The 16,104-nt window shown below is 47.2% G+C and overlaps 1 protein-coding gene across 1 annotated transcript; it reads left to right on the top strand.

Annotated features, from left to right (window-relative positions):
• Positions 1-9,485: 9,485 nt before the first annotated feature.
• Positions 9,486-13,840, top strand: LOC144492995 (uncharacterized). The gene is made up of 2 exons (XM_078211753.1): positions 9,486-9,661; positions 11,463-13,840. Exon 2 carries the CDS (start codon positions 11,475-11,477, stop codon positions 13,317-13,319), a length of 1,845 nt encoding a protein of 614 aa, XP_078067879.1. The 5' UTR covers positions 9,486-9,661; positions 11,463-11,474; the 3' UTR covers positions 13,320-13,840.
• Positions 13,841-16,104: the final 2,264 nt, after the last annotated feature.

Below are 16,104 nucleotides of genomic sequence, written 5' to 3'. Positions count from 1 at the left end.
CTTCCTTTTGGATTTATTGGTTAACACTGGAGGCACTACAGCAACAAAGATTGCCGTGCAGTTGGTCCATATCTCACTCAGTGGGTCGTACTCTTGATGGTGTGTCAGAAGGTTGTGAGTTCAAGTTCGACTTCAGAGATTTGTGTGGTTGACAGTTCAGTGCAGTACTGATAGCACTCCTCTGTTGGAGGTGATGGGGGGAATTTTCCCGTCCTGCCCGCCACGGGAATCATAGCGGGTAGGGAGGGGGGACTATACAAAGGTCCGTTGACCTTGGGTGGAACTTTCCATTTTTGGGCCGAGCACTGCCGGGAAATCCCGCCTGATGTCTTCCAGATTAAAAATTAAATAAAGGCTCAGTTTTCAGACAGCATGGTTTTGTACGAGGGGGGTCATGTCTCACTAATTTCATTGAGTTTTTTGAGGAGGTGACAAAAATGATTGACAAGGGAAGGGCCGTGGATGTTGTCTACATGGACTTTAGTAAGGCATTTGACAAGGTCCCTCATGGCAGGCTGGTATAAAAGGTTAAATCACACGGGATCAAAGATGAACTAGCTAGAGGGATTCAGAACTGGCTTGGCCATAGAAGTGGAGATGCCTGTTAATACCCTGTTTGAGAGCAGATTTCCACTCCATCTGATGAAGGAGCAGCGCTCCAAAAGCTAATGGCATTTGCTACCAAATAAACCTGTCGGACTTTAACCTGGTGTTGTTAAAACTCTTACTGTGTTGGCCATAGAAGACAGAGGGTAGTGGTGGAAGGGTGTTTTTCTGAATGGGGGTCTGTAACTCGTGGTGTTCGGCAGGGATCAGTGCTGGGACCTCTGTTGTTTGTAATATATATAAATGACTTGGAATAGACTGAAACTGGTCTGATTAGCAAGTTTGCGGATGAGAGTAAAATTGCTGAAGTTTTGGATAGTGATGAAGATTGTCAGAGAATACAGCAGGATATAGATAAGCTGGAAAATTGGGCGGAGGAATGGCAGATGGAATTTAAACCGGACAAATGTGAGGTGATGCATTTTGGTAAATCCAATTCAAGTGGGAGCTATTAAATAAATGGTAAAACCATCAGGAGCTAGACACACAGAGAGATCTGGGAGTACAGGCCCACAGATCCTTAAAGGTGGCGAAGAAAGCATATGGCATGCTTGACTTCATCGACTGGGGCATCGAGTATAAAAGTTGGCAAGTTATGTTACAGCTATATAAAACGTTGGTTCGGCCACATTTGGAATACTGCGTCCAATTCTGGTCACCACACTACCAGAAGAACGTGGAGGCTTTGGAGAGAGTACAGAAAAGGTTTGCCAGGATGTTGCCTGTTTTGGAGGGTATTAGCTATGAGGAGAGATTGAATAAATTGAGATTGTTCTCCCTGGAAAAACGGAGGCTGATGGGTGACCTGATAGATGTTTATAAATTATTAAGGGCATCAATAAGGTGAACAGTTGGAAGTCTTTTCCCAGGACAGAAATGACAATTACAAGGGGGCACAAGTTCAAGGTGATGCGCGATATAACACACGAGAGGCGTGATGTACTCGGGGAAATAAAGGCTTTTATTGCCAACAATAACAGAGCTACCATATACAGTATACGATCCCAGACTAAAGGGTCACCAGGCAGAGCAGTGACCTTTATACCTCTCCCAGGAGGCGGAGCCGACTGGGGTGTACCATAAGGACTATATTAACAGGTAGAACAGCCCAACCCTAACCCCAACAGTAACATATATACAGACTCATAGTACTGGCCAGACCATGGCTCAGCACGACCTGGTGGGAACGAACAATGGTTCACCACATTCACCCCTCCTTTGAAAACAAAGGCCGGCGGGGTACAAAACACAGAACAATTGTTCATCTGTCTATAAGTTCAAACGGTCTGGGAGACCGCACCGTCGTTGTGACCTCCTCAACACCGGCGATGACACCGGTTCAGGCAATCGCGGTGACGTTCTCTCCAAGGCGGTGTCCAGCGACTCCTCCAGTGCCTCACGGGCCGGTAGACCCCGAGGTGGTGACAATCCGCTGAACTCGGGCACGCCTTGAAATGGCGACCATTTCCTGGACTCAGGCAAGCTGTACACGGGAGTAAGAGGGTTAAGTGGTGGTCCCGATACTGCCCGCGCCGTGTCAGGAGGGGAAATAATGGTTGGGGGGTCCCTAACAGTAGGTGTGGGAGCGACAGGGGTTTCCAAGCCCCCTGCTGGCGCCAGATCTCGAATCGAGACCGTGTCCTCTCGCCCGTCAGGATATGCCACGTAGGCATACTGAGGGTTGGCGTGGAGGAGATGGACCTGTTCAACCAAAGGGTCGGACTTGCGGGTCCTAACATGTTGCCGCAGGAGGACAGGTCCTGAGTACATCAACCAAGACGGTAATGAGGTCCCAGAGGAAGACTTCCTAGGGAATAAAAACATTCTCTCATGAGGAGTAGCGTTGGTTGCCGTACACAGGAGTGAGCGTATGGAGTGGAGCGCATCAGGGAGTACCTCTTGCCAAAGGGAGACTGGAAGACCTTTAGACCTCAACGCCAGTAAGACAGCCTTCCAGACTGTAGCATTCTCTCGTTCGACCTGTCCGTTACCCCTTGGGTTGTAGCTCTTGGTTCTACTAGAGGCAATCCCATATGAGAGCAGGTATCGCCTCAAGTCATCGCTCATGAACGACGAGCCCCTATCGCTGTGGATGTAACAGGGGTAACCGAACAGGGTGAAAAGATCACGAAATGCCTTGATAACCGTGGCAGCGGTCATATCAGAACAGGGAATGACAAAAGGGATTCGTGAGTACTCATCAACCACATTGAGGAAGTACACGTTCCGATCTGTCGAGGGAAGGGGGCCCTTAAAGTCCACACTCAGTCTTTCGAAGGGACGAGTGGCCTTAACGAGTTGTGCCCTGTCAGGTCGGTAGAAGTGCGGTTTGCATTCCGCGCATACCCGGCAGCTTCTGGTTATGGACCTGACATCCTCCACCGAGTAGGGTAGATTCCGAGCTTTTATGAAGTGGAAGAGCCGAGTGACTCCCGAATGGCAGAGGTCATTGTGGAGAGACTGCAATCGATTCTCCTGCATACTAGCGCATGTTCCACGCGACAGGGCATCCGAGGGCTCGTTGAGCTTCCCTGGACGATACATGATATCATAATTGTAGGTGGAGAGTCCGATTCTCCACCTCAAGATCTTATCATTCTTGATCTTACCCCGTAACGTGTTGTTGAACATGAACACCACGGACCGCTGGTCCGTGAGCAGAGTGAACCGTTTTCCCGCCAAGTAATGGCGTCAATGCCGAACGGCCTCCACAATGGCCTGGGCCTCCTTTTCCACCGCCGAATGTCGAATTTCAGGGCCTTGGAGGGTGCGAAAGAAAAAGGCGACGGGCCTGCCCGCCTGGTTAAGTGTGGCGGCCAGGGCGAAATCAGATGCATCACTCTCCACCTGGAAGGGGATGGACTCATCGATAGCGTGCATCGTGGCTTTCGCGATGTTGGCTTTTATTCTTGCAAAGGCTAAGCGAGCCTCTGTTGCTAGGGGAAAAGAGGTAGACTTGATGAGCGGACGGGCTTTGTCCACGTAATTGGGAACCCAGTGTGCGTAGTATGAGAAGAAGCCTAAACATCTTCTCAGTGCTTTGACGATAGTGGGCAGGGGAAGTTCGAGGAGAGGACGCATACGGTCTGGATCAGGGCCAAGGACCCCGTTTTCCACCACGTATCCAAGGATAGCTAGGCGGCGCGTACGAAATACACACTTCTCCCTGTTGTCGGTCAGATTCAGGCGAGATGCAATGCATAAGAATCTAAGAAGGTTGGCATCGTGGTCCTGCTGGTCATGGCCGCAGATGGTGATGTTATCCAGGTATGGGAAGGTAGCCCACAGTCTGTTCTGGTTCACCATTCGGTCCATAGCACGCTGGAAGACCGAGACCCCATTCGTGACACCAAAAGGAACCCTTAAAAAATGGTACAGGTGACCATTCGCCTCAAAGGCCGTGTATTGTCGGTCCTCTGGGCGAATGGGGAGCTGGTGGTAAGCAGATTTTAAGTCGATGGTGGAGAACACCCGGTACTGCGCAATCTGGTTGACCATGTCAGATATGCGCAGGAGGGGATACGCGTCCAGCTGCGTGTATCTATTAATGGTCTGACTATAGTCTATGACCATCTGGGGTTTGTTCCCATTCTTAACCACCACGACTTGCGCTCTCCAAGGACTAGCGCTAGGTTGGATGATCCCTTCCTTGAGGAGCCGCTGAACTTCAGATCGAATGAAGATCCGATCCTCAGCGCTGTAACGCCTGCTCTTTGTTACGATGGGCTTGCAGCCTGGCATGAGATTCTGGAATAGGGAGGGTGTGGTAATCCTAAGCCTTGAGAGACTACATGTGGAGCGCGGTGGGCAATTTAGAGGCTGCGGGTCTCCCACTGATAGCGGAGGGAGTGGCCCACCATACTGCAGGGTTACACTCTTCAAGTGGACTATAAAATCTAGTTCTAGGAGTATTGGTGCGCAAAGGTGCGGTAACACAAGGAGCCTGAAGTTCTCGTAAGCCGTGCCCTGCACCGTCAGATTGACCACGCAACTCCCTAGCACGGTGACAGACCGGGACCTTGACGCCATTGAAATTGTCTGCTTGACAGTCTGAATCTGGAGACCACACCGCTTCACGGTGTCCGGGTGAATGAACTCTCCGTGCTCCCGCTGCCAAACAAACAATAAATCGGGCGTTTGTTTACCTGTATGTCCATCGTGGACTTGTTGAGTCTGTGAGGCTTGGCCTGGTCCAGGATGATCGACGCCACCGTTGGTTCGTGGGCGCAACTGCAGGCAGCTGAGATGGTTGATGACGACCCCTGCTGGTCATTCGCGGTTGGCGCCGACCAAAATGGCTGCCCCCATAGGTCGCACGTGGACGATGGCGCCAAAACCTGCGGTCCCTGCAGGTCGCACGTGTCTTGCGACAACGTCGTTCGGAATGGCGACGTCCTGGAATCGCACGTGGCAGAAGACCTTGAAGATGCAGAAGACAAGGAGGCCGGCTCCGGGGAGTCACACGCCGCACTGCTGTTCTTGGATGGAAGTTTGGACCGGCATACCTTGGAATAGTGCCCCTTCTTGCCGCAGGCGGAGCACAACACCGCTTTAGCTGGACATCGCTGCCGAGGGTGTTTCACCCCCCCACAGGAGTAACACCGTGGGCCACCTGGAGCTGCTGCCGTCGTCAGGTCTGAGGCTGGGAACGCAATCGCGCAGTTTTTCGGTCCCGCTGAATGAAGTGGGGTCTGTGACTGCCCCTGCCACGCTGTCACCACGTGGTGGTCGGGGTACATCGCCAGACTTTTGGAGGCCGTTTCTAGAGCATCTGCTAACTCTATGGATTTAGTGAGATCGAGGTTACCTTGCTCCAACAGCCGAAGGCGGATGTACGACGAGCCGATTACCGCCACAAACGCATCTCGAGCTAGATCGTTCATGTACTGGTCTGCCGACACTGACTTGCAGTTGCAGGCTCTGGCTAGCTGTTGAAGCTCGCACGCGTACTGTTCCGTCGTTTCGCCGGGCTGCCGCCGTCGAGTGGCTAGAAGGTATCGAGCATGCATCTCATTCGGCGGTTTGTTGTATCGCTTCTTGAGAAGCTCGAGGGCCCCTTTGTAGTCGGTGGCCCCACGGATCGCTAGGTATACAGCGTCGCTTACCCTCGCGTGGAGGACCCGGAGTCTGTCGACGTCGTCAGTCACCGCTGTGGAGGCGTCGAGGTAATCTTGGAAACACTTCAACCAGTAGTCGAAAGTGTTCGATGCTCCCGCCGCACGTGGGTCCAACGTAAGCCGTTCGGGTTTAAGCATTTGCTCCATGTTTTCTTTGTCGTTTTTTTTTCCTCAAAAAAAAGAATTTATTTGTTGGCAATAAAATTGATGCGCGATATAACACACGAGAGGCTGGATGTACTCGGGAAATAAAGGCTTTTATTGCCAACAATAACAGAGCTACCATATACAGTATACGATCCCAGACTAAAGGGTCACCAGGCAGAGCAGTGACCTTTATACCTCTCCCAGGAGGCGGAGCCGACTGGGGTGTACCATAAGGACTATATTAACAGGTAGAACAGCCCAACCCTAACCCCAACAGTAACATATATACAGACTCATAGTACTGGCCAGACCATGGCTCAGCACTACCTGGTGGGAACCAACAATGGTTCACCACACAAGGTAAGGGGGGAAATGTCCAGTGGAGATGTGCGGGGAGGTGTTTTACACAGAGGGTGGTGGGGGCCTCAAATGCACTGCCAAGTGATACTTTTGAGACAGTTATGTTAGCCACATTTAAGACTGATCTGGACAGACACATGACCAGACGGGGCATAGAGGGATACAGATGGTTGGTCTAAATAGGACAACATGATCAGTGCAGGTTTGGAGGGCTGAAGGGCCTGTTCCTGTGCTGTACTGTTTTTTGTTCTTTGTTCCCTCTCAAGTCTATTTAAAAGATGACAAACCATTGTTTTGAACAAGAGCCATGATGTGGAGATGCCGACATTGGACTGGTGTAAGCACAGTAAGAAGTCTCACAACACCAGGTTAAAGTCCAACAGGTTTATTTGGTAGCCCAAGCCACAAGCTTTCAGAGCACTGCCCCTTCATCAGATGAGTGGGAGTTCTGTTCACAAACAGGGCATATAAAGACACAAACTCAATTTACAAAATAATGGTTGGAATGTGAGTCTTTACAGGTAATCAAGTCCTAAAGTTACAGACAATGTATGTTGTGAACAGACATGTCTGTTTGTTTGTGTCTGTTTGTGAACAGAACTCCCACTCACCTGATGAAGGGGCAGTGCTCCGAAAGCTTGTGGTTTGTGCTACCAAATAAACCTGTTGGACTTTAACCTGGTGTTGTGAGACTTCTTATTGAACAGGAGCAGCAAAGTTCTTTCTGATACCTGAGTTAGTATTAGTCCTTTGACCAATCTCACTAAAGCAGATCATCTGGTAAAACATCTGCTGCTTGGGAGAACTTTCTGTGCTGTGTTTCCAAAATTACTCCAGTGGCTATACTTCAAAATTGCTTCACTAACTCACCAAGGATCTTTCAACAGCATATTCCAAACTTCTGCCACCTAGAAGGACAAGGGCAGCAGATTCATGGGAATGCCACCACCTGCAAGTTCCCCTCCAAACCACTCACCATCCTGACTTCGAAATATATTGCCGTTCCTTCACTGTCACTTGGTCAAAATCCTGGAACCCCCTCTCTAACAGCACTGTGGGTGTACCTGCACCACATGGATTGCAGCAGCTCAAGAAGGTGACTCACCACCACCTTCTCAAGGGGAATTAGGGATGGGCAATGAATGCTGGCCAAGCCAACAGCACCCCATGAACAAATAAATCAAAAAACAAACAGGCCCTGAAGTACCATAGTCATCATGAGAGTTGTCATTTAAATAAAAGTTGTTTCTTTCTTTAAGTGTTTAATGTGTTAAAACCATTCTGCCATCTGGGTGGCACGGTGGCACAGTGGTTAGCACTGCTGCCTCACAGAGCTAGGGGCCCAGATTTGATTCCCGGCTTGGGTTTCTGCCCTGTGTGGAGTTCGCATGTTCTCCCCGTGTCTGCGTGAGTTTCCTCCGGGTGCTCCGGTTTCCTGCCACAGTCCAAAGATGTGCGGGTTAGGTGGACTGGCCATTCTAAATTGCCCCTTAGTGTCAGGGGGACTAGCTAGGGTAAATGCATGGTGTTATGGGGATAGGGCCTGGGTGGGATTGTGGTCAGTGCAGACTCGATGGGCTGAATGGCCTCCTTCTGCACTGTTGGATTCTATGATTCTAAGAGAAACAATGGACATACCTTCTTTGACCCAACTGCAGGGAGAATTTGCATTAATGTTTCCTATTACACTGATATTTGCAATGCCAACACTGTTTTTGCTTGTTTCACTGAGGTAAAACCATCACGGGGAATCAGAATGTCTCCTGCAAACCCAGAAAGAAAATAAGCATATGCGGTTTTTCAGATTTATTAAATTCAACCGGATTGTGGTTTTGCTTCTTTACACCTTATTTCCACATGCCTGAAGTAAGTTCTATAAATTGAGAAACATGTCCATTGATCAGTAAATTTCTGATTTAGTGAAGTTAAGTCAGAAGTGGTAGCAAACGGTATGTCACAAAGTCAGGAGTAAATGGATATGCCGGCTTGTACATTTTTCTCTGACCAGATGAGATACAATTCTGCCAAGATTATAAATCTGAAACAAGAAACAATACAGTGGACATGTTGTGAACTCAAAACATTTGGACTGTGATCTCTACCAGGTCGTGTTATGAAAAATGGATTTGTCATTCAATACATTGCTGTAAATAATATCCCCAGCATTCTGAACTCCTGTAATTTTGGAATGTTATTTGTCAGTACGGTATTTAATCAATGACTCACCGAACCTTTACATTCTTCGATTCAACACTCTCCCTATTCGTAAACAGCTGTCAGAACTACATCTTGTTGTTGTGGCAAAAATAAAATAACTGCATCATTTTTTTCCCCCAAAACAACAAGGATGGTTAAATTTTATTTCTTTGTGACTTAATGAAATTTGAGTTATTGCACCCTTTGTGTTTGTTCGAGAAATATGCGGAGATGTCTAATTTGAACAAAGACATGGTTTTCAATCCAATTCTGTTGACTTACAACATTTGCCCAAGAATACAACATGCCGACATTTCACTGATAGATTGTTTGATCTCAGTGGAGAGCACTAATGATTTTTTTTTGTGAAATCTGAAAAGCCAGGTTTTTGCTAAAAGAATGAAGCCATAAGATTCACATTTCAGAACAAAAGAATTTTGACAACACAAAATTCAAGAGCATGAATATTCATAATAACATTCTATCTTACACAGTTACATCAAATATATTAAAGGTATAATGAACATAGCTACATACACTCTAAAGCAAGCTTCTTATTTGTAAATATTATGTGGACGGCATGGTGGCACAGTGGTTAGCACTGCTGCCTCACAGCGTCAGGGTCCCAATTTCGATTCGATTGTAATGTCTGTGTGGAGTTTGCATGTTCTCCCCATGTCTGCATGGGTTTCCTCCAGGGTGCCCTGGTTTCCTCCCACAGACTGAAAGACGTGCTGGTTAGGTGCACTGAGCTGAACAGGCGCCGGAGTGTGGCGACTAGGGGAATTTCATAGTAACTTCATTGCAGTGTCAATGTAAGCCTTACTTGTGACTGATAAATAAACTTTACTTATTACAAGTTTCCATTTGACTTACTGTTAGGAGAATAAAGAGTTAATGTCCCGATTTCAACCCTGTCAGCAAAATCTCGTATGCTGACAACTGCTACGGACAATGGAGACAGCCTGTCCACATGGAAGGATAACCATGTCAAAACATAATTAAATTAGATCCGTGCCCAAGACATAGCGTGAATGATTAACCATTAAACTTGTTTTCTTGAGCTGTGAACAATAGAACTTGTATTGCACAAGACTGCTCTAAACATCACGTACTGGGCCGAATACTCATATTCAGATGTCCAGAACAAAGAGAGGCTTTTCTCTATAAATATGCGGGAAAGTCCCTACTACAGCAGAGTCTGCCGTGGGTTACGTACGGACGCCCGGAGGGAGGTAAGCCACTCTACCTGGACTGACGGCTCTCCAGTCCACGTGTCAGGGTAGTTAAACTATATAAGGCTTAGCCCATTGAATGATACTTGTAGAACTTGTCCATGTATTGTGGGGAATAAAGAGACACATTTTATTCTAGCAATACTGGTGTAGTGTGAATTCTTTCTCTCAGACCACCTCCACGAACCTGTTACCGTTCCGGGCTAAACATTTTGGCGTAGTCGGCAGGATACTGTGATAATTGGCGGTGGGGGGTTCTTGGAGAAAGATGTTTCGCAAAACTAAGAAGTTACAGGAGGAGGAAAAGGGAGAGAAAGCGATCATTCCGGGATGGGAAGGATCGTGGAGACCGGTTGCAGCGTGCCTCCGAGACGGAGGGGGTCGCGCTGAAAACTGGGGAGAGGAGACCCGAGATGGATCTCCCGGAGAAGTATTATCTACTCTGTTAAAAATACCCGTCCCTCTGAAGACCCCCGTGGAGGGAATTCAGCGGAGACTGTGGGTATGTGCAACAGCGTGGAAGAATCAGTTTAAACAACGACAGGAAGCCGAGCAGAATGCTCTTAAACTGAAACAGCAATTGGGAGAACAGGAATGTAATAATTCGTTGTTAAAGCAAAAAATAATAAAGTTAGAAACAGAATTAGAAGCCCTTAAAACCCTGGCTGGCCAGGCAGTGGGTTATGTATCCAGAATAAATCGGAGGAAGAAGCGTAAAAAACCTAGAGAATTGGAAATGGTGAAAATTAAAGCATTTGTAGCTAGATTGGGGGACGGGAGCGGCTGGAATCCCGATACGTGGGATGGAAACATTTGGAGTGATAGTGACAATGATAGAGAGGAGGATATAGAGGGATTCCCCGTGACTCGGTTCCAAGCTAAACCCGTCATTAGAAGAAGAAGAGTACAGAGTGACAATGGTTCCCACTTTACGGGAAACCTGGTCCGACAATGGGCCACTGACAATCATGTGGAGTGGATATACCATATTCCGTACTATCCCCAAGCAGCAGGATTAATTGAAAGAATGAATGGAATACTGAAAACCTCATTGCGAAAAGCTAGTACTTCTGATGATTTGTCTAATTGGAAGGTGAAATTAAATCAAGTATTGAAGCAAATTAATAATCGACCGCTAGGTGGGGGAGTCACGCCTTTGAACCGAATGGTCCATGTATGTGAGACCCCACAAGGAGAATCAATCAAAATGTGGAAATTGGATGATAAAGCAGAATTACCGCGGCGAGCCACGCCTGGCTCGGCCGGTTTAGATCTAAGAACCTTAGAAACAGTGACCCTGCCACAAGATACACCTACTGTTATTAAAACCGGATTGGGATTGCAGTGCCCTAAGGGAACTTATGGGCACATCCTTCCCCGTTCTGGATTGTCCCTGAAGGGGATAACTGTTATGGCAGGAGTCATTGATTCACATTATCAAGGAGAAATTGGGGTGGTTCTGTGTAATATTAAACCTGATCCCTATACTGTGACTGCAAATGATAAAATCGCCCAACTGGTGATTAAACCCTGTGAGATGGCACCGGCCGTTGAAGTTGGTATCCCACAGGTGGTGACTGAAAGAGGAACTGGTGGTTTTGGCTCAACAGATAAACCTGGAGCTAAAGTCTGGGTGAAACAGGAAACTGGCCCACCCAGAGCTGCTGAAATCATTGCTCAAGGCAGTGATGGAACCGTAACGGTAATGTACCCTGGTGAGCCCAAATGGGTTAATGTCCCTGCTAAGAAATGTTATCTACGAGAAGATTAACTATGTCTTGAAGATTGATCTCTTTTACAGGAATAAAACAGCATGGAACGATTGACGTTGATACTGATAGCAGGAATACTCTTGATCTCGTGGATATGGGTTGAGGGGACCCCTGGTCATCAATTGACCGAAAAGCTTGGCGGTTTTCGCCTCGCATGGAAGAACTCCACCCATAATAGAACTCAAGGGGAGTTCACTTGTGGCGCGAATCGAATGTGCGGAATCGCGAATATAACGAGTGTGTGTAAGCTATATCGTTGTGAAAAATGCTTGGACAACAACAAAGCTCTCCCCACAACTGCTATGAATTGTACGGTTACCATAACGGCAGGAGCTCCACTTTGCCAGATACAAACAAGAAGGAATAGAACCTGTATGTCCAGTAAGGAAAATGGCACCACCTGGAATATTGCTGTGACAGGTGAGAGGCCTCGATTGGTATGGTTCCAGAACAGTACAGAAATAAAAGGCCGCAATACATTCCTATATGCAATAATGTTCCTACCAAACAAGCCTATAATAGAACAAACACAATTCGCCCCAGTCCTACATACTTGTCGAAAGATGGCGAATCAGCTCACGCACACTGAGGTACACTGGACTGTCATTCTGCCCTCGCTACCTACCTGTTCTGGCGCCCGCAGGCGGCGAGCATGGTATGATACGCTGTTGGGTGGGACTGGTACAGTACTAGGTATCTCTAATGCGGCTGACAATGAAGTTACCAGAACTATGTTATCGGACACTGGATATTCGACATCACACGGGCTCCATACTGTCGGAATATGGATGCCCACGGTTGTGAAAACGCAAGTGGAAACAGCACGGATTCTGCTACGAACTCTGGACTGGGAGAAGCGAATGTGGAATGCGACACAGGAACTTATGCATAACATCACGGCGGCACTTAATATGACTATCTGCAACATCCAAGGAGTGCACATGCGAGTGCAACAAGAGAGGTTTATCCGAATAGTTACTACGGGTAACTCTCATGAACTGCGAGAACTCTGGAACATATCGGACACTTTGTGGGTGCAAGCCCGCTCAGATAAAACTGTTTGTAACAAAACAGCATGTACTGGACATTACACCTTGATGAATATGGCAGATGTAATATCTGTATGTAAATACCATGTACTGCCTGTAATTACCCTGCATGGGTTTTACTTTCTGAGAACTAATGGTAACTGGTTTAGTCCTAAAAACAATTGGACTTATGATTTGTCAACATGTGAAGACACTGACAGAGGATTGGCATGTTTAACTATGACAAGATATCGCGATCCATGTTTAACTGATGACACGGCATTATGTGAGTGGCGAGTAGAGAAACCACGAGATATCTTGTGGCAGATTGGGCCCCACGCTGTATGTGTGGCCACCATACACCGCCACCCATTATTGCCGCAGATACCGTTCTCTGGGTGTTTGAAGGGGGTGTACATTTGGCATTGGGCAAACAAGACTTACAAATTGACTAATTATAGCACTGAATCTCGCTTGAGTACGGCTCAGTGGAAAGTTCTCCATATGCCATGGCGAGTCTCTCTCGACAGGTTCAAATGCGCATTGAATCAGTCGACGGAGCTAAAACATATAATTGACTCTCATAAGTCTAACGTGTCCCGTGTCATGGTCTCTACCTTTATAGCCGGAGAACAGGTAGTACATGCTGCGCGAATGATAGAGAATGAATCAGCCCATCATTGGTGGGACTTGCTAACCGGGATATCACAAACGGCCCGGCGATATGTTTTGCCTCCTCTGATATTGATATTTGTGATTGTTGCTGTTTTAACTTGTTGTAATGTACTTACCTGTGTATATGTCAGGCGTGTGAAACAGGGTTTGGAAAGCACCCTGTATCACACTGCGTTGAGGTAAATGGTGATTGAAATCGGTCCAACAGGTGGAATGTTAGGAGAATAAAGAGTTAATGTCCCGATTTCAACCCTGTCAGCAAAATCTCGTATGCTGACAACTGCTACGGACAATGGAGACAGCCTGTCCACATGGAAGGATAACCATGTCAAAACATAATTAAATTAGATCCGTGCCCAAGACATAGCGTGAATGATTAACCATTAAACTTGTTTTCTTGAGCTGCGAACAATAGAACTTGTATTGCACAAGACTGCTCTAAACATCACGTACTGGGCCGAATACTCATATTCAGATGTCCAGAACAAAGAGAGGCTTTTCTCTATAAATATGCGGGAAAGTCCCTACTACAGCAGAGTCTGCCGTGGGTTACGTACGGACGCCCGGAGGGAGGTAAGCCACTCTACCTGGACTGACGGCTCTCCAGTCCACGTGTCAGGGTAGTTAAACTATATAAGGCTGAGCCCATTGAATGATACTTGTAGAACTTGTCCATGTATTGTGGGGAATAAAGAGACACATTTTATTCTAGCAATACTGGTGTAGTGTGAATTCTTTCTCTCAGACCACCTCCACGAACCTGTTACCGTTCCGGGCTAAACACTTACCCCCGCAAAACCTTAAGTTAGAAACTTAATAGAAATTGAAAGTTTAACCATGTGGTCAGTATCAAAGAGTTGAATGTTTTTGGATATTTCACTTACTTCTGGCAAGCTATTCCCTTCAAATCTCTTCTAATGATCCCATGGTTGTAGCCTCCCGAAGCAACACTAATATCTTAAGCAGAGCACGGTAGCACAGTGGTTAGCACTGCTGCTTCACAGCTCCAGGGACCTGGGTTCGATTCCTGGCTTGGGTCACTGTCTGTGTGGAGTTTGCACGTTCTCCTCGTGTCTGCGTGGGTTTCCTCCGGGTGCTCCGGTGTCCTCCCACAGTCCAAAGATGTGTGGGTTAGGTTGATTGGCCATGCTAAAAAATTGGTCCTTAGTGTCCTGGGATGCGTAGATTAGAGAGATTAGTGGGTAAAATATGTAGGAATATGGGGGATAGGGCCTGGGTGGGATTGTGGTCGGTGCAGACTCGATGGGCCGAATGGCCTCTTTCTGTACTGTAGCGTTTCTATGACGATTTCTATGAACCTTGAGGCAGAACACTTCTGGATCTGATACCTTTTGGGTGGAATTTTTTATTTATTCGTCTATGTACAGAGGCGGCAGCTCTGTCAGCACCCCTCCCATTAGCTGGAATGGCAATAACTCATGCCAGATTCCACTCTTGGAACCTCATTAATTATGCACAGGTAAGTGCAAATGACCTGGAGGGTTGGGAGATGATTCGGCCACCCGCCATCGGCTGGTGAGTTTGAAGGTCTAGGCACCAGGGGAACACATACATCACACTCTCTCCAGCCCACCTACCTCCAGGAGACTAATAATGCCAGAAGCAAAGGTCTAGCAGCCTGAAGAAGAAGAAGGCAGCACCCCAATTCAGCCAACAGATCTTCAAGGCCTTGATCCAAGAAGTCTGGGTGCAGAGGCATGTCCTCTACTCATGGGATGGCTCCAAGATGCACCAAAATGTCACATCATGAGCTCACGGGGCATAGAACAGGGAGACAGAACAGTTGAACTCGTGGCTAAAGAGCTGGCATAGGAGGGAGGGTTTTATAGCTAAAGGAATAGAATATAAAGGGAAGGAATTATTGTTGCAACTATAAAAGGCATTGGTAAGGCAGCACCTGGAGTATTGTGCACAGTTTTGGTCCCTTCATTTGCGGAAATATGTAGTGGCATTGGAGGCAGTTCAGAGGATGTTCACTGGATTGATTCCAGAGATAAGGGGTTTGTCGTATGAAGAGAGGTTGAACAGTTGAGGCCTATACTCTCTGGAATTTAGAAGAATGAGGGGAGATCAAAATGAGGTATACAAGATGGTAAAAGGTATGGATAAAGTAGACGTGGAGCGGATACTTCCTCTTGTGGGGCATTCTAGGATGAGAGGTCACAGTCTTAAAGATAAGGGGTAGCAAATTTAAAATAGAGTTGAGGAGAAAAAACTTCTCCCAAAGGGTTGTGAATCTGTGGAATTCGCTACCCCAAAGTGCAGTGGATGCTGGGACAGTGAGTAAATTTAAGGAGGAGTTTGACAGATTTTTAATTGGTAATGGGTTGAAGGGTTATGGGGAGAAGGCAGGAAAATGGGGATGAGTAGCATATCAGCCATGATCGAATGGCGGAGTAGATGCAATGGGCTGAATGGCCTAATTCTGCTCCTATATCTTATGAACTTACTTAGATATATGAATCACTGGAGAAGGTGGGACATGTACAAGAAGACGGGCTTCACCTGAACTGGAGGGGCGCCAATATCCTGGGCAGCGGGTTTGCTCTGCTGTTCAGGAGGGTTTAAATGGGTGTGGTAGGGGGGTGGGAACCAGAACAGCAGGTCAGTAAGTGTAGGGACTGGGGAGGAAAGTGAGACTGAGATAAATATAGCGCAGAGTAAGAGCAGGCGGAGGGAAGCCGCGGGGCTCAGCAGGACAGTAGGTCTGGAGTGCATTTGCTTCAATGCAAGAAGTATAACAGGTAAAACAGATGAACTGAGAGCCTGGATTACTGCATGGAATTATGATGTAATTGCAATTGTGGAGACATGGTTAAAGGAGGGAGAGGACTGGCAGCTTAACATTCTGGGATATCATTGTTTTAGACGGGACAGAAGGGGAAACAAAAGGGTTGCAGGAGTTACATTGCTGATTAGGGAGCAGATCACAGCTGTGTTGAGGGAA

This window comes from Mustelus asterias, chromosome 4, assembly GCF_964213995.1.
Source record: "Mustelus asterias chromosome 4, sMusAst1.hap1.1, whole genome shotgun sequence".
Classification (NCBI taxonomy): domain Eukaryota; kingdom Metazoa; phylum Chordata; class Chondrichthyes; order Carcharhiniformes; family Triakidae; genus Mustelus; species Mustelus asterias.
Note: the sequence above shows the minus strand (reverse complement) of the source record. Positions and strands in the feature narration are given on the sequence as shown.